The sequence below is a fragment of the Hyperoodon ampullatus genome (assembly GCF_949752795.1).
Source record: "Hyperoodon ampullatus genome assembly, chromosome: 11".
Classification (NCBI taxonomy): Eukaryota; Metazoa; Chordata; class Mammalia; order Artiodactyla; family Ziphiidae; genus Hyperoodon; species Hyperoodon ampullatus.
Genome location: NC_136924.1, coordinates 60,479,286 through 60,498,120, shown reverse-complemented (window position 1 = coordinate 60,498,120; position 18,835 = coordinate 60,479,286). Strand labels below are relative to the sequence as shown.

The 18,835-nt window shown below is 41.8% G+C and overlaps 1 protein-coding gene across 2 annotated transcripts in view; it reads right to left on the bottom strand.

Annotated features, from left to right (window-relative positions):
• Positions 1 to 1,399: 1,399 nt before the first annotated feature.
• Positions 1,400 to 18,835, bottom strand: part of RBMS2 (RNA binding motif single stranded interacting protein 2) — a 59,348-nt gene continuing 41,912 nt past the window's right edge. The window contains exons 3-14 of one of the 2 annotated variants that reach the window (XM_079714723.1): positions 15,759 to 15,817; positions 14,600 to 14,691; positions 13,390 to 13,547; positions 8,845 to 8,924; positions 8,602 to 8,711; positions 8,097 to 8,143; positions 7,458 to 7,551; positions 3,500 to 3,577; positions 3,048 to 3,158; positions 2,340 to 2,420; positions 1,825 to 1,910; positions 1,450 to 1,720 (exon numbers count right to left, since the gene is read on the bottom strand). In XM_079714723.1, the coding sequence (XP_079570849.1) occupies positions 1,830 to 1,910; positions 2,340 to 2,420; positions 3,048 to 3,158; positions 3,500 to 3,577; positions 7,458 to 7,551; positions 8,097 to 8,143; positions 8,602 to 8,711; positions 8,845 to 8,924; positions 13,390 to 13,547; positions 14,600 to 14,691; positions 15,759 to 15,817 (991 nt within the window). In that variant the 3' untranslated portion in view covers positions 1,450 to 1,720; positions 1,825 to 1,829. Of the gene's footprint in view, positions 1,721 to 1,824; positions 1,911 to 2,339; positions 2,421 to 3,047; positions 3,159 to 3,499; positions 3,578 to 7,457; positions 7,552 to 8,096; positions 8,144 to 8,601; positions 8,712 to 8,844; positions 8,925 to 13,389; positions 13,548 to 14,599; positions 14,692 to 15,758; positions 15,818 to 18,835 lie in introns of both variants that reach the window. The other variant, XM_079714722.1, reaches the window with a different exon arrangement.

Here is an 18,835-nt window from a genome sequence, read left to right as displayed (position 1 = left end):
TACAAAAGAGCTTTGCCCTTTCTTGCCCCTTCGCAGCACACACACACACACACCAGTCCCCACCTCTATCCCTCTGAATGTGTGTGTGCACATGCCACAAGCCTTTCAAGGACAGCTCTGGCTGTACACAGATGTGCCAAAGGTCAAAGCCTGGGGAGAATTCAAGAACCTCAGTTCTGTCCCTCTCAACTAGCTGCCTGAGTGTCAAAAGGCACCGTGTGTCCAGGGTGGGGATGGGAATTTACCAAGTCCCCTGGTACAGGAGGCAGGGATGACACTGTCTACATCCAGGTTTCCTAACCTTGGTACTACTGACATTTTGAGCCAGACAATTCTCTGCTGGGGGAGTTGGGGCTCTGCTGTGCCCTGCACGGTGTTTAGCAGAATCCCTGGTCTCCAGCCACTAGCTGCCAGTAGCACACAGCCCCACCCCCAGGCGCGACAACCAAAAATGTCTCCAGAGATTGCCAAGTGGCCTCTAGGTGACAAAACCACCTCTTTGAGAATCGCTGGTCTAGAGGTAAAGCAGCTGATTGTCCGTGGTGGGGAAGGAACCTAAACGGATTCAGCAAGGTCACAAATGCAAAGGCCCTGAGCACAGCAACAATGTGAAATAGGGAAGAGAGGGGCCCTGGAGACCCAGGGCAGAAAAGATCCTCTAGGAAGCAGAAAAGCAGGTATTCCTGAAAAGCTGTAGCAAGGGAAGACATTTTCTCAGAGGGTGTGGTGTTGGCCTCGGCAGTGAGAAGAGTCAGTCAGAAGTCAGTAGGTCCACTCCTCTGGAATCGCCAGGGAAAACCTAGTCTGCATCCAAATTTGGATCAAGGATGGCTTCCTAAGGCTGTGGGATTGTCTCCTTAGTGAGCCTAGGTCACATCTCTGCTTCCGGAGGGCAAAGTCTAGTCTTTCCTCCTAGGATGTGGCAGGGCAGAGGGAGGAAAAGCCACTTCCACTGCCTGCTTAGTGTTCTACCTTGTTCCTTGCCCAGCCCCACAAAATTCCATATGAAATTTCATTCAAAAAAGAAATTCACAAAATTAAAAACTGTAAAGAGGCAAAGTAGGCCGGTTCTGCTGTATGGAAAAGAGAAAAAGAACACTCTGGATGAGAGAAAGAAGGCATAAAATGTATGTGAAGAAGAGATGGGTTGTGTGATCTAAGAGCTTTATAAAACAAGACTTTAAAAGTCTGCATATTTTCTTGCACCCCCGCCAAAAGGTCCATAACTAAACTCAGTAAGTAGGGCCCACAGTAGGACTCCATCAGCGTTCTAGCACCACACCTTTTTCTTTTCTTTTAAGAAAATAATTTGTTTAAAAAGCCTTCCCCAATAAGTCCAACACATCAAAAACTGTTTTTCATAAAGATGAGAACAAGCTCCAGGCACCGTGTCTCTTTGGGGTAGGGAAAGAGTATATTGCAGTTTAAAATAAAACATAAAACTTTCTTCACAAAATAAAAGAAGTCTTTTTGGTCTCCTCGACTGTAGCACACACAAAAAGTGACAGTTCCTCCAGGCTCCACCAGGAGTGGAGGAAGAGCAGAGGGCAGGAGTGCAGAGACTTCTTTTTCCAGGCCCAGGCCTGCGAAAACCGATGACCAAGTGTTAGTCCTCAGCTGGGCCCACAGAGGGGCTGTATTCCTGGTCAGCCCTCTGGAGTCTGGAGCATCAGCATCTCCAAGAATTCATTTATACTCAGCAAAGATGGGGAGGGAAATCCTAAAGGAGGCATAGCCAGAGAGGGTAGGGAGGGGGAATGACAAACATAAGAGTCTGATTTCAGGCTGCTCTGCCCACCCCGCCCCTCAGTATGTGATTCTTACCACTGTTACTTGTTGAACTGGAAAGAATAGACCCCATGGTCTGAGGGAGCATCCACCGTCACTTGATTTTGCTGGCTGCTGCTCTCCTGTACCACAGCCAAGGCAGGAGAGTCACCTTGTGCATTCTTTCCTCACCTCCCACTGAAGCAGCCTAGCTTAGTTGCATGTCCTCCCCAACCAACCCATTCCCACACACCTGAGTGCACATACACACACAAACACACATGCACACTCAGAGCATCACTTCCCCAACATTTAGAGCAACCCATCCTCTTCCCAGGACACACTAGTCAATACAAGCCAGCATCCTGGGATTAACTACCGTCTGCCAAATGAGAGGAAGGGCCTCATTCAAAGATACAAACTAAGTCTTTCCTTCCTACATTCTTCACATCCCTACCAGCTATTTGTGAACACAGAATCAGCATCACTGTGAGAGGAAGATTTTGATCAGGGGAAAATCTGCCTCTGTTCATTTTCCAATCTTCAATCCAAAGAGATTATAAAGCTCTTACCTCAACTGAAACACTGGAAGAAGGCACAGGGGTGTACTGGGAGATGTACGCTCCTTGCATAGCTGCAGCTGTTGGCATATACTGGAATGAGATACATCAATAGGCTTAGAGCAGTGATTCTTGGCTACATTTAAAGCACCTGGGGAGCTGTAAAAAATACGAGTGCCTATTGTTTCGTCCCCAGAGATTCTAATTTAATTGTCCTAATTGTGCTTTTTAAAAGCACTTCAGGTGACTCTAAAGTACACTGGCTTAGAGAGGCTTCTAAGTACATGACTACCTTTTCCTCCTCTTTCCTGTCTTCTGCTTTTTCTCAACACTCTGCCTTCTCTGCTTTAAGCCCTCCTGAACAAATCAGAATGCATCCAACCCACAAGAAAACTAATGAGCTTCACCCATTCTTCCTGTTACTACTTTGATAAAGACTTCTAGGAAAGTGCATGAACTAGATAAACTAATATGTAGGTAGAAACACCATTTATTTAGTTGCATGAGTAGGAATCAGTTAAAATGAATGAGCTAAAGAGCAGAATGGCTGTATTCCTAGCTCACGGATTATTTTCTTTTTAGTTTATCGCCCTTTCTGAGTGTGCCCTCGATGACACTGAAGTGATTCCCATCCTTATTCAAGAGTATTTAAACCTATGAGTATTACATAGGTATTCTTTGCTTGGTAGGAGTTTATAATAAAAAAATATCCTGCTTTACTGTGCCCGTGCTGCTGAGCGAGAGGTGGCCCAGTTGCTGGGTAAGAGGTCCCATCATGGAGGCAGGCTGGAGAGAAATAGGATGATCCATTCCTGGTGTCAGAACTGAACCCTAGAAGCAGCAACAAAGGACAGGGTTAGTTGGCAGCATCCTATGAGGCTGCCTGAAACGGTGATTCATGGCTACCAGAACCACTGAAGACAGACATTTAAAAATCCTGGGAAATGATAGGTGAGCTACGACCCAGCTATGCAGCAGGAACAGGCACTCTGCCCATCAGTCTGGAAGGATCCTTGTCTAAGAATAGCAAACTCACAGAATTTAAGGTCAAACACCTGGCTTGCACAAGAGACTGAGCCAGACCTCACACCCTTATCTCCTTTCATCAAATCCCACTGTTTTTCTTTACATCAAATTGCCTCTTTGGCTTTTGCCCACTTCTGAACACTCACTGAAGGCTGCATGAGGTATGACTGGTGGTGCATCCAAGACAGGTTAGGTACTTGTAGAGGAGATGTCTGAGTTACTCTCTAATGCAAGCGAAAATAAACAAACAACAATGTTAATTGCCTAGAGACTATTATTTTGCCCAATTATCTTATAATGTTCAGCAAATCCCACATAAGGCTGGAGTGCCCCCCAAAAACAGTAAATATTAAGAATAAACTGTTCAAAAAATATTAACAACTCTTACATTTCAAGTAATCCAATTTTAAACTGGGCTACAAATTTGAATAGATACTTCTCTAAGAAGATACACAAATGGCCAACATGCACATGAAACAGGTTCAACAACATTAGTCACTAGGGAAATGCAAATCAAAGCCACAATGAGATACCACTTCATACCCACCAGGATGGCTATAATTAAAAAAGGACACAATAACAAATGCTAAACACTGCAGGTGGGGATGTAAAATGGGACAGGGGCTTTGGAAAACAGTTTAGCAGTTCCTCAAAAAGTTAAACACAGAGTTACTATGTAACCCAGCAATTTCACTCCTAGGTATATACCCTGGAGAAATGAAAACACATGTCCACACAAAACTGTGCACAATAGTTCAGAGCAGCTTTATTCATAATAGCCAAAAGGTGGAAACAACTCAAATGGCCATCAACTGATAACTGGATAACAAAATGTGGCATATCCATAAAATGGAATGTGATTCAGTCATAAAAAAGAATGAAGTACTGATACATGCTACACATGAATAAACTTTGAAAACATGCTAAGTGAAAGAAGCCAGATGCAAAAGACATATACTGTATGCTTCCATTTATATGCAATGTTCAGAATAGACAAATCCATAGACGTAGAAAGTATATTGGTCATTGCCACGGGCTAGGGGTAAGGGCAAATGGGGAATAACTACTAATGGGTACACAGTTTCTTTCTGAGGTGATGAAAGTGTTCTGGAATTAGATAATGGGGACAGTTGCATAATTCTATAAATATACTAAAAAATACTGACTTGTACACTTTAAGAGGATGAATTTTATCGTCTGTAAATTATATCTGTATTTTAAAATTAAAAAAAGCAACGAGAAGCTAGAAGTGCATCTTGATAGACAGGTAGGTTTATTCCACAAATATAAGGATTGTTCAAGATCAGAAGCTCTACAAACATAAGTCAAAATTGAAGTAAAAAAGCCATAGTGTAATATTAGATGATGAAAAGACATTTTAGAAAATTCAGCAGCCATTTACTTAAAAAAAAAAAATCACAAAGTAGGGAATTCCCTGGCGGTCAGTGGTTATGACTCAGCGCTTTCACTGCCGTGGCCCGGGTTCAATCCCTGATCAGGGAGCTAAGATCACACAAGCCCCGAGGTGCGACCAGAAAATAAATTTTTAAAAATACCACAAAGTAAAACAGAGACTAGAAAGAAACTACTTACATGTATTAAAGGCTATTACCAAAAACTATCTGCAAACCTTAACCCAAACAGAGAAATATTAAAACCACTGCAATTATAGTAACCTATTAGGTAGTGGGGTCAGATAAATACAATTAGATAAGAACACAGTTGGCATAAAATTGAAAAGGAGGAGAGAACTATTATTTTGCATCAATGATATAACTGTATACCTAGAAAACCTAAGAGATTTAAGTAAAAAAAAAAAAAACTAGTAGTAATAAGAGGATTTGGTGAGCAGTATACAAGATAGACGAACATAAATCAGTGACTTCTCAGTGTATCAATAAGCATCTAGAAATGTTTATAAAAATTACAGAACACTTAGAAGTATATTTAATAAGAAAAACATAAGACCTACATAAATAAAACTAAGATCTTATTGAAGGACATAAAACTTTGAGAACATGAAAAGAAATACCATATTTTAGGTGAAAAACTTAGTACTTTTTAAGAAGTCAATTCTCTTTAATATATAGATCTAATGTAATTCCAATTAAAATCCTCCCTCACAGATTTTTAAAAATTAGATAAAATGATCATAAACTTATACAGAAGAATAAATGCCAAAACATAGCAAGGAAAAGTATGAAAGAGTGGAGAAGCTTTTGTCTTATCAAATATTAGAACATACTATGAAAGCCACTGTAATCAAATCAATACATTATTGAAATAGGAACAGACACAATGATCACTGGAAGAGAATAAAGGATACAGAAAAAGATTCCAGTGTTTACTCTATGACAAAGGTGGCATTTCAATTCAGTGGGAAAAGGATGGATTATTTAATAATTTGGTGCTAGGATAACTGGTGAACATTTTGAAGGAAATACAGTAGAACCCCTATCTTACGTCATATACAAAAATAAATTCCTGGTTATTATACATTTAAATGTAAAACAATGAAATACATCTTGGGGACTATATGTACAATATAGGGACTGGGAAGACCTTTTAAATTAAGACAAGAAATTCAAAAGCTGTAAGTAAAAAAGCAGACATATTTAGCTACACACAAATTTTAAACTTTTGTATGGCAAAAACTAGTGGTTCCCAAAGTATGGTCCCTGGATCAGCAGCAGAAGCAGGAGCAGCATCTGGGAACTTGTTAGAAAGACAAATTCTTGCCTCTCACCCTAGACTTGCTGAATCAGAAATTCTTGCTGTGGTGCCCAGTAACCTAGGTTTAATAAGTGATTCTGATGCACAGCTGAAGTTTGAGGACCATAAAGTCAACAGAAAACAATTAAATTTGGAAAAAAAAACTTGTAACGAAGATAACATTCAAAAGATTAGTACTTATAATATTGACAGGTTTTTTTTTTTGGCTGCCCCGTGCGGCTTGTGGGATCTTAGTTCCCCGACCAGGGATCAAACCCATGCCCCCTGCTTTGGGAGTGCAGAATCTTAACCACTGGACCACCAGGGAAGTCCCAATAATACTGATAGTTTTTATAAGTTGATGGGAAAAGAACAAATAGTCAAACAGGAAAATGGACCAAGCATATGAAGAGCAAATAAAAATATGACCAAAAAAATGCTTAAACTCAGCTGCAGTCAGGGAAGTGCAAATTAAAGTAACAATGTACTTTACATCTATCAGGATAGAAAAAATTTTAAAAGAGCAATGTCACCTCTGGCTGGAGGGAAATGGGTACTCTCATATGTTCCCAGTGGAATGTGAATTGGCACAGTGTTTGTGGAAAGCAATCTGGTAACATCTATAAAACTGAAAGTCCGTGTATTATTCAACCTAACCACCTCACCCCTCGGACTCTAGCCCCCAGAAACAAAAGCACTCATATATGAGGATACAGGCAAAAGGATGTTTACTAGAGCATTATTTGCACCAGATAAAAACTGAAATCCAAAGAATGCCTTTCACTGGGGTATAGTGGAAGAATTCTGGTATATGTGCAGCATAAAATATAATGTTACTATTAAAAAGGAAATAATTAGAACAGGGCTGCATAAGAACTACCTGGAGGGCTTGTTAAAACTCAGATTGGTAGGACCCGTCCCCAGAGTTCCTGTGAATCTGGGGTGGAGTCCAAGAACTTGTGTTTCTAAAAATCCCCAGGTAGTGCTGATACTGCTGGTCCAGGGACCACACTTTGAGAATCACTGGTTTAAATGAGAAGAGTAAAGTGTAAAAAATATATTTAATATGGAAAAATTTTGTAACATAAACAATGACTTCCAAAACCCTATACTTATGTGTATATGCAGATAACAAAAAATATGGAAACTAGTAGGAAATTAACGTGGGTTTGCTTGTGGGAGTGGTGGACAGAGAGTAAAAGGGTGCTTCTACAACAGTCTATATACATGTAGTGTGATCACGTGTTATGCTTTTATGTAAAACTATTTGTGTATAGTATGTATAAAGGAAAAAACAAAAGAACAAGTAGTTCCCAGCCTAAAACACAATGGTAGAGAAAACCACCACACCCTTTTCTGGGCATGAACATACCTGATATGAAGACAACATACCTGATATGAAGACACAGGAGATGGAAGATACGGGGACAGTGCAGACTGAGCAAGCATCCTGTTGGGGGTGATGTTATAAGGAGCTGGGTAAAACCTGTAGGAAGGGACCTCATCAGTAAGGAGTCACAGGAAACTACAAGGCAAGGGCCCCCACTGATAGACACAGCCACTTCCCACTAACTACTCTTTTTTTAAAAAAATAAATTTATTTATTTAATTTTTGGCTGCGTTGGGTCTTCGTTGCTGTGTGCGGGCTCTAGTTGCTGCGAGCAGGGGCTACTCTTTGTTGCGGTGCATGGGCTTCTCATTGTGGTGGCTTCTCTTTGTTGTGGAGCATGGGTCTGGTCGTGCGGGCTTCAGTTGTTGTGGCACACAGACTCAGCAGTTGTGGCTTGCGGGCTGTAGAGCGCAGGCTCAGTAGTTGTGGCGCATGGGCTTAGTTGCTCCACGGCATATGGGATCTTCCCGGACCAGGGATCGAACCTGTGTCCCCTGCATTGGCAGGCGGATACTTAACCACTGCGCCACCAGGGAAGTCCCACCACTGACTACTCTTTAAATATCAAGGTGAAACATCCCAGTGCCTGGACACAGGCCGTTGTCATTTTCAGGTGGCCTGTTTATAGAAAACACCCTTACCCATTCTGAAGAGCTGTGGTGGGGTCATAGGTCAAGGCCATACCACCCTATAAAGAAAGAACACAGCATGCACATTGTGAGCCCTTAGGTGAGAACAGGAACAAGCCCAGAATTTCAAGGCTGAGGATGTTTTTGGTTCAACTGATTAAAAGTGAAGTCTGAACTAATCCCACTACAACTGTTCCAGGGTTTTTCTGGTTGTGCAGGATGCAAAATTCCATTCAAGGTCCACACTGAAGAGCATGTTAAGCAGCCAGCATCTCTGTTACATACTGTAGCTCTCAAGTTTACCACAGAAATCAGGCCATGGAAATTTCCATTCCACTTCTTTTTTTTTTTTTTGGCTGCTTTTCTCGGCAGGCAGGATCTTAGTTCCCCAACCAGGGATAGAACCCATGCCCCCTGCAGTGGAAGCACAGAGTCCCAACCACTGGACCGCCAGGGAAGGCCCCATCCATTATATTTTAATGTCCTTAGTATTCCTGTCTCCTAGAGGGCCTCTTACCATGTCTCCATTCCTTGGCCAGGCCCGTCCATTTTGCACAAATTTTCCTTGGTTCTGTCGTTTCTTTGGACCCCCATCAGCAAATTTGCAAAGCAAGGGATCAGATGGGGCTGCCAAGAGAGAAAGGAGACAGGCAGCTGAGTCCCACCTCACTTAGTCCACTCACTCATGCAAAAATCCTCCAGAATCTTCACAGGAAGTCATAAACTGCGGCCCTCTCAGCCTGATTCCCAGATGCCTCACCTGGTACTCCAGGGGGTGTCTTAATATATTTTCCATTAAAGTGGGTGATGATGGCTTCACACTTCTCTGTGGACTCCATCCTAAGGAGCACAAGAGGAGTTAGGGTCTACCTTCTCCAGCATCTGTACTCTCCTTATATTCGAAGAGAAAGCTCTAAGTTCCCAGCCCCACAAATGCTCCAAAAGTTGTCACTACAAAAATACAGAGTTTCCTCCACACAAAGTCAAGGTATCTTAAAGAGGCAACCCCAGCTTCTAATGAAGGTTTTCTCAACTGGCTCCTGTTGGGGTCCTGAAAGGAATAATGGATTCATGGTTTCATTCAAACCATGAATATTCCAAAGAAGACACTGATAGATGGGCCTAGTATTGTGTCTGGGTCCCTAAATAAGAATACAATGCTGTTACCATTATTTTTTATTACAAAATTCCTAATGGAAATTGTTCCCTTACTTTTTTTTTTTTTTTTTTGCCACGCTGTGCAGCTTGTGGAATCTTACTTCCCCAACAAGGGACTGAACCCAGACCACAACAGTGAAAGTGCCGAGTCCTAACCACTGGACCACCAGGGGTTCCCCTCTTCCCTCACTTTGATAAAACTGTACAAGCTAAGAATTTGCCAATATTTATTTTTTGCTTCTGGTTATAATTGTCAAGGTCTAAATAGCTACTGATAACATCATTAAGATTTCATGAGTCGGGGTGGGGAGGGATAAATTAGGAGTTTGGGGTAAGCAGATACAAACTAATATATATAATACAGATAAACAACAATGTCCTACTGTATAGCACAGGTAACTATATTCAATATCCTGTAATAAATCATAGTGGAAAAGAATATGAAAAAGAATATATATGTATATGTATACATATATTATCTATATATACCTATAAACACATATGTATACATATATATGAAAAAGGATACATATATAAATCACTTTGCTGTATACCAGAAACTAACACAATATTGTAATTCAACTATACTTCAATTTTTTTTTTAAATGGGAGAAAAAAAAGATTTCATGAGTCTGTGGGAGGAAAGAGTATTAAGACAGGGTTTATGGTCCAGAGTGATAGAAAAAGCAATGTTAGGAACTACTGAGTTAAAGTGTCTTGTTGGGGAAAGAGGACTGAGTAAGAAATCAGAAAATCTAGATTCCAGCACCTGTTCACCGCTCAAAGGCTCTGTGAGTTAGAAAATGCACAAAAACCCTTCGGACTCATTCCTCATTTCTGCTTCAAATCTTCATCTACCTTATTACACAGGGCTGTATAGATCAAATAAGATAATGCATATAAATGTGTTCTAAAATGATAAAGATCTATATAATACAGGGTACAGTATCTTCCCCTCTTTCCATATTTAAAGTAAGTCTCAGTATATTTTCTATGCCAATAACCACTAAAGATATGAACCATTCCTATGAAGGCAGTTACTAAAAAAAGGCCTCAAATGGAAACTTTTAGAGAAAAGAAACTTAGGTGCCCTAGAGCAAAAAGTGTTGAGTTGGGTTACTCCTGCTCCTTAGTCTTTCAAAAGGGTGAGCAGGCATGGAGGGTTTTAAGAGAATCACTTTCAGGACCTCAACTTCCTCATAAACTCTTTCCTAAAACTGATGTGCCTGAGGGAGAGCTTGTGATCACTAATGATCAAGGCTAAAGTCCCCTCTTACAACCACTCTTCTCAATATACTTCGTACTCATCCCAAAGCTCAACACAAGGCATGGAGGACTGAGTTACAAATCTTTTTGTTAAGTCATATGTTTCCAATTCTTCCTTCCCACAAGCTAGAGGACTCAACAAGTTGTCAACTGACACATAAAAAAGTCATTTTGGATGATAGATCACCCTGGTCTTGGCATATAATTCAGAAGGAATTCAAAGAATTCCTATTTTAGCAAAACTTTCCATTCCCATTTACTTATTTATGTGAACAAGGTTCCTCACCATGAAAACAAAACACAGGAACAGAACTGGTACTAAACTCTGTCTTGTTACAGCAATAAACAATATTCACTGATGGCTACATGATCTAATTATATAAATCTAAAAGGAGCATTTCCAATAAAATTTACTTTATACGAAACAATTTTGTATCAACATCTTAATATATTTATATTGTTTGGGGCAACTGTGAACTAATTATAAAGATAATTTTCTTATGGATTAATGCATATAGACTCAGGGCCACAGGAAAAAAAAATTATATACATATTTTCATTGCAGAGAAGTGTAACAATGATCCATACAAAGACTTTCAACTATAAAAAAGTATTTTACACTAGAATACAATTCTGTAGGGAAATACAAGATCAAGAAGAAAAACAGAACACTATAAGAAGACTTTTTAAAAAATGCCCTAGGTATTTTTAAAATGATTTTGTGTATCAAATTGCTATGACATTTAGGGCTTCCCTAGAGGCGCAGTGGCTGGGAGTCCGCCTGCCAATGCAGGGGAAGCGGGTTCGTGCCCCGGTCCGGGAAGATCCCACATGCCGCGGAGCGGCTGGGCCCGTGAGCCATGGCCGCTGAGCCTGCGCGTCCGGAGCCTCTGCTCTGCAACGGAAGAGGCCACAGCAGTGAGAGGCACGCATACCACAAAAAAAAATTGCTATGACATTTAGATATCATTTGGATACATTTTTAAATGATATGACAGTTTTATTTAAAATGTCAATATTTATAAATTGCTGGAAATTATACTTTGCAAGAATCTAAATGTATGAAGAATATCTGTAGGTATTAATGTAGAAACATGCAAGAGATTTCATAGTTTTTTAAGTTTTCAAAGCCATATTTCCCAAACTGGGCTCTGAGGCACCCTGGGCCATTGTGATGAGCTCACGGAGGCACAACAAGGAATATTTTAACTTTCTGAAGAAAATACAGCAATACCTACTGGATATCTACTGTAAAGACGACTAACTCTAAACAGTTCATTTCAACATTAGGTCACCCTACAATCCTTTAGATAACATATTTTTGCAAAGCTGGTTTTTCAGTGGTTGCTATGACAAAAGCAAGTACCATGAGAAAACTAACGTGTAACAGGAAATGAGGGTGTAAGTGTCCAATCTGATTCCGACGTTCGAGAAGTTGTGTAGTGTCCAACAGGCACACATTCACTAGAAAGTATAGTTATTTAAGAATGAAATAAAAATATTTTCTTTCAATGTTTTTTCAAATAACTACAAAGTTGTTAAGATATTTATTAAACACTTTTTGAATTGTCTAGACTATTTAATTACTTAATAAATTGGATTGTTAAGTATTTCTTTTGTCTAGGGCTAAAAAATTATCGAGACAACTAAGGTGCCATGAACTGGAGCTTTTGCTTTAAGAGAGTATGGAGCAAAAAAGTTTGATGATCACAAACCTTAGAAACTCCCCATTAGTTATACTTGGGATTGCCACCAGGTGGTGCCACCAAGATTGAGTTGGCTAGGGAAAAGGTCCTATTCCTTGTTCTCAAGGTCTAAAACACTCTAGAGTAAAGGAATGTTCTTGGACCAGAGAAGATATCATAAAAGAAAAAGGGACTTTTAGATCACTTACTCCAATACTTTTCAAACTTTTTAGAAAGGCAACAGAATCTCCTTTCAAGAAAAATCTTAAATAAAAGCAGAACCATTTCCTAAGTGGGCTAGAAGAGGCTGAAGCCCTCCAATAGTGACCCTAAGCTCAGAAGAAGGTACCCTGAAAAACTGCAGCTCTAGGGAACACCTTAAGAAAATCACTCATCTAAATCTCTACTTCACAGAGTAAACCAAGGCTCATAAAGATCTGATATCACACGGGCAGTTAGTTGCAGAGCTGGTTCTAGAATCTGAGATTCTCAACAGATCTGAAAAGGTAGACCAAATCTTTCATTTCATCCTGCTGATCCTGAAGCCAGAAGGATAAGGGTTCTGCTCCTGTGAGACCTTGGGCAAATCACTTCATATTGGGAATTTTGGTTTCCTTTTCTATAAAATGGAGAATTAATATTTATTTCACAGATTAAATGAGATAATAGGATGAGAAATACTCAGTAAACTATAAGAAGATATGGAATTATTTTATTCTGGTTAGGTCTGAATCAAAGAAACAAAGGCTAGAATAGCACGAAGTAATGGGGAAAGGATAAAGATTTGGGAGAAAATAGGTTTGTGAGTATTGTGACCTAAAATTAAATGAACTTTTGGGGCTTCCCTGGTGGCGCAGTGGTTGAGAGTCCGCCTGCCGATGCAGGGGACGCGGGTTCGTGCCCCGGTCCGGGAAGATCCCACGTGCCGCGGAGCGGCTGGGCCCATGAGCCATGGCCGCTGAGCCTGCGTGTCGTCGCGGAGCCTGTGCTCTGCAACGGGAGAGGCCACAACAGTGAGAGGCCCACGTACCACAAAAAAAAAAAAAAAAAAAAAAATTAAATGAACTTTTGATTTACTGTCAAGTACTTTCGACTAATAGTTTGGTCCTGGGGGCAGCAGGGCACAGACTTTTTGGTGACCTTCTAAGTGACATTCCTTATTAACCTCATCATTTCCCATTCTTGGCATCCCTCACCTTGCAAAGCCAACCCCTCTGCTGGTCCCACTGGTGTCTCGAAGGATTCTAGTGGAAATAACCTGGCCAAAGGGCTTCAGCATTCCCTCCAGTTCTTGCTCATCCATTGACAGTGGGAGGTTTGAGATGTATAAATTTGTGGGGTCCTGCTCCTGTTGCTATAGAAATAAAAGTGAAAAAATGAATTTCACATCTCTTAACCCTCTCCTACCCTCAGTGGGCAGCCACAAAATGACATCTCAGAAAAGAGAGAGCAGGAAGGCATGCACATAAACAAAGAGAATCTTAACGATTTGTAACGCCTAGTCCCACTATCATGGGTCATGGGTTATATATTGAGTCTGGGCCAAAAATCCCCACAGATTTAATATTTCTAGTACTGTACAAGCCCACAATACAAGCCATCAATGAAGTTTTTGACTGTTTCTTTAAGAGCTAGGCAGAGCAGCTCTCTTCTCTCCTATCCAACAGCCCAACGGCCTGTCCCAGAGGCTGGATTCTCTTGGACTGCCTTTGCTTCCCGGGCTGCATTGTTCTGGGTAATCCCCCCAGGCCGCTCTTCCAGCCACAGCAGACTCCTCTTAGTAGGAATGCCTGTACACTCCCTGATGGAGGGAAAGCAGGAGGAGGAGAGAAGGGAAAAGGGAAGCCAATGTGCAGGGGGCTGCACTAAGAGCCAGATGTACAGCTCACTGGGTCACCATGGAGCCCTGAAAGTTCTAGTCTCACAGGAAGTCTTAAGTCACTCTAATGTCAGAGGGCTTTTCTCCAGAAAGAAGAGGTGGGAGAGGGCCTCCCTGGTGGCACAGTGGTTAAGAATCCGCCTGCCAATGCAGGGGACACGGGTTCGAGCCCTGGTCGGGGAAGATCCCACATGCCGCAGAGCAATGGAGCCCGTGCGCCACAACTACTGAACCTGTGCTCTAGGGCCCGCAAGCCACAACTACTGAAGCCCGCGTGCCTACAGCCCATGCTCCGCAACAAGAGAAGCCACTGAAATGAGTAGCTCATGCACCGCAACAAACAGCAGCCCCTGCTCAACACAACTTGAGAAAGCCCACGCAGCAACGAAGACCCAATGCAGCCATAAATAAATAAATAAGCACTGCAGACAGCCCTTGCCCATCAACCGCATAGCTCTTAAACCTCTGGAAGCCTTTGGTGTTAACTACAACCCCTCAGAGGAACAGACACGGGGTAGTACCCTTACCTTTGCCATCTGTGCTTGCACACCACTGGCTTTCAGTGCTGTTACAGCTTTCTGTGCTGCTGAAGGACTGTCAAAGTCCACAAAGCCATAGCCTGGAACAGGGAAACAGCATCACTGGGAGGTGGGGGGTGTGAGGGAGGTAGGAGGCCCAGGCTTTTCAGGAAACAGAGGAGGAGTTATGATCCACGCAATAGAAGTGGTAGGGAGGGAGAGAAATGAAGAGGTTTCAGGTAGTTATCCACGTGCTCCTCAAACCCTGTGAGATTTGGTCTACTTTATAGCTAAGAATGCCAAGGGCAATGAGGTCTTTATGGTATCCTTGCCTTCCTCCCTCTCCCCTAAGAAATCCTAGGTTTCGGGCTTCCCTGGTGGCGCAGTGGTTGAGAGTCCATCTGCCGATGCAGGGGACATGGGTTCATGCCCCGGTCCGGGAAGATCCCACATGCTGCAGAGCAGCTGGGCCCGTGAGCCATGGCCGCTGAGCCTGCGTGTCCGGAGCCTGCGCTCCGCAACGGGAGAGGCCACAACAGTGAGAGGCCCGCGTACCACACAAACAAAAAAAAGAAATCCTAGGTTTCAAGAATTAGGCTCCTCTAATAATTCACAGCCCCCCTCTATTTCCAAAAGAACCCCCTTCTCTTTTCTAGGCACACCCCCAGAAATGCTAGGCATGTAGGAAATACAGCCTCTCCACAGCAGATAATCAGGCACCTGCTGATAGAAGCCCCTCCTCACCCCAATGTACAGCCCTTTCCCCTCCTTCCACTCTTCCATCCCCACCTAGAATTGCTCAAAACCCCAACAAACCCAACCCACCTCCACAAACAAAAGGCATTTACAATGCTTTGCTAAGTAGAAATAAACTCACCTACGAATGAACATCTACCATCCAATCCAGGGAAACATGACACCCAAAGTAGGCCCAGGGGACTCAAAGGCACTCTGTGCAGGCTTCTAGCCTTGGGTCCCCAAAACAGCATTTTCAGCTCTAGCTATCTGGTCACAAAGAATCTAAATACCTACTAGTCCTTTAAGTCTGAAAACCCTGAAGACTCCTCCCTGGCACTGGAAACCAGGGACTTGCAGCAATAAAGGGCAAAGGCAAGGGATGGCCTCACTTACAGCTGTTCTCCACCACCAAGAACAGCTGTTCTCTTACCTTTGCATTTGTTTGTGGTCTTGTCCAGTATGGCCTTAGTGGAGACAATCTTGCCATATCTAAGGGAGAAGAAAATACAAAGTTATAATCTGGGGACAGGGATTTAGACTAGGACAGAGATTGAGACATCTAGATGAATCCATGCCCTGTCTTCCCTCCCACTAGGAAAACTGTCCCTACTCAAACCTTAGAACAAAGAAGAAATGAATTTAAAAACGTCACACTTATCATATAAACCTATTCCCCAAAGGTACCTACAAGAAATAAGGTAACTGCAGTCCCTACACTATCAACACATTTCTCTCTTCTTCCCCAAATAAGACTCAGATACTAGTTAGAAAAAGACTACTGTCTTTTTTTGGGAAAGAAGCTTGGTGGTGTCCACATAGCAGTGTGTAAGGCCAGAGCTCTGGCTAGAATTCCTTGAGGACTAAAAATAATCCTTGATGTTATTTATCTTCTTTGAACAAACACCATTCCTCCCATGAAAAACTGTTTCTCTTCTCTGACACCCCACTCTTCACCCTTCTACTGGCCCCCTGACTGAAGGTCAACTTGAGCCAAACTGCTTTTGTTCAAATCCTGGTTCTGCCACTTTATAGCTATGTGTGATCTTGGACAAGTCATTTAACCTTTCTGTGCCTCAGTCTCACCATCTGTAAAATGGAGATAGGATCGTTGGAAATATGAAATGAGTTCACGAATACGAAGTACTAATGTCTATCAAATGGTAAACACCTGAACACTCTTAACTGCTATTATTATTATTATATGTTATATTATATTATTATTATATTCATGGGACCTCAACATTTAACCAAATGGCTCTTTCCTGCTTTAATCTCTAAGACTTCTATTTCTTTTCTTTTTTTTTTTTTGGCTGCACCTCACAGCTTATGAGATTTTAGTTCCCCAACTAGGGATCAAACCCAGGGCCCCAGCAGTGAAAGCACCGAGTCCTGACCACTGGACTGCCAAGGAATTCCCTGATTTCTATTTCTTATTGTCAAGATTTCAGTATATTAGGGAGGGGAGTGGGCATAAAAGCAAATGCAACAGCTGTGTTAAGAAAATTATCCAAAACTTGACGATAAAGCAAAATGAGGATTGCACATTCTTTCAATGTCATTCTGAAACACTGTCTACAAGGCCCATTCAAGGTATATTCTGTTATCTAGGGGGATGTTTCTTTGTTTCAGTTACTATTTATTACTGATGAGGGCCCAGATTTTGTGAAGATATATATTAATTTGTAGATTTTTACTAGTAGAGACACAAATAATTTCTGTCCATTAGAAAAGATGATCCCAAAGGTTACTGTTTTATAGTCCTACAGGGTATGAACCAGTTTTCTCTGTAACCTAGTAATCTTATTCCAACATTCTTTCTTCAGTCCCTATCAATACTCAGTCCCTCAAATGCTCTTTGAACCCATTTTACCATCCTGCTAGTTCCCTCACTAATGAGTAAAATAAATATTTGGCATGCGTTCACCTATATCTGTAGGAGAGTTATGTTTTTCAACTTTCTGAAAATTATACTTTGGCAGCAGAGTCATGTGGAGTTCCCCAAACCTGAGCAGTGGAGTATCTATCACAGGTCAGGGATTATATTAGAAGTGTTCTACTATAAATACGTCTCTACATTCCACTCCAGGAGGGTGAAAATATTAGAGAGACAGAACAGAAATTACTAACAAAGTCAGAAGTATAAAATTTAACTAAAAACAGTTGGCAGGGACTGAATTTGAGATGAATACCTGAAACAAGCATTTTTTTCTACTTTTCCTCTCATCCCATCCCTAAAGAACATATGATGATTGATGTATTTGTTTCGCTCCTTGGCAGCCTCTCACTGACTGTTTTAGTGGAGCTCTGTGACCCACTGGATTAGACAGAATAAGCCAAGCGATGCCCTGGAGGCTAGAATGGATGTGGCGAACCTAACCCTTCAGGGCTACATACTTGGATTCTTTCCCAAATTTAGGAGAGGAAGGGATGCAAGAGACTGTAAGCCAGAGGACACACACGCTGCTATCCCTATCGAGGCCCCAGGGTGGAGCTTGCTGTGGTCTGAGCAGCCTGAGACTTTGAGTCAGAATTTCCACTTCAGCTGGCAACAGCTGGATCGTGCAGCTTCCTCCTCCAAAGGAGCCCTTCCAAGAGAACCAGGAGTTCCAGTTCCAGATTCCACGCCTCTCCTTCCTGCCCACCAGGGCTTAGGATCCAGCAACATTTACTTCCTGTACAACCTAGAGAGATAACTGGGACAAAGGCAGGAAGTCCCATGCATGGGAAACACCCTTCACAGAAAGGCGTCCCTCCCAGCTCACACACCCATGAGGATTCCACCTACCAGCTCTTCACAGCTTCCCTTTCATCATAACTCATCTATCACCTATTCTTTCCCTTCCTCATTCCTACTTCTCTATGGTCCCCCACTGGGCTCCTTACTTCCATTTTATTGTACATGCTGACACTGACTATTCTCATCCCTTCAGACACAGAAGGTAAGGCAACTACTGGGAAGGGCAAAATGAAAGTCTAAAAGTATAGTGAAGTAGAATTGGGTTTTTTCTCTGTCTTGTGGAGTGAGAGGATTGATTTTTGCAGCACATTATATTTAGTACAAGAAATACAGAGTGCAGAAATCAAGGAACTAGATTGATATGATACTCTTTTCCCTCATAAACCAATATTTTTGCCAATTCCCATTCCCTCAAAAAAATTACTAGTCCTAGACTAAGTTCCCTAAGTTCCATTTAAATACCCTCCTAGCAAGGTAAGCCGAGGTAACAGATTCAGATTTTATACACACATCTAGCCTTTAGAGACTGATTTTGTGCAGCCTGGTGCTAGCAAACTTCCAAAAACCACTACCTCAGTAGAGTAAGGGATTTGTAGAGTACCTCTGATGCCTCATACAACTACATTTTGAGGGGAGAACGTTCTGCCTCTTCAGGATTTGGAACAGCTGCCACATACTCATACTGTTATGGGAGTTTGAGTTACATTGACCACTTTAGAAAATTGTTTACTAGTATCTACAAAAGCTGAACAAATGTATATCCTATGATT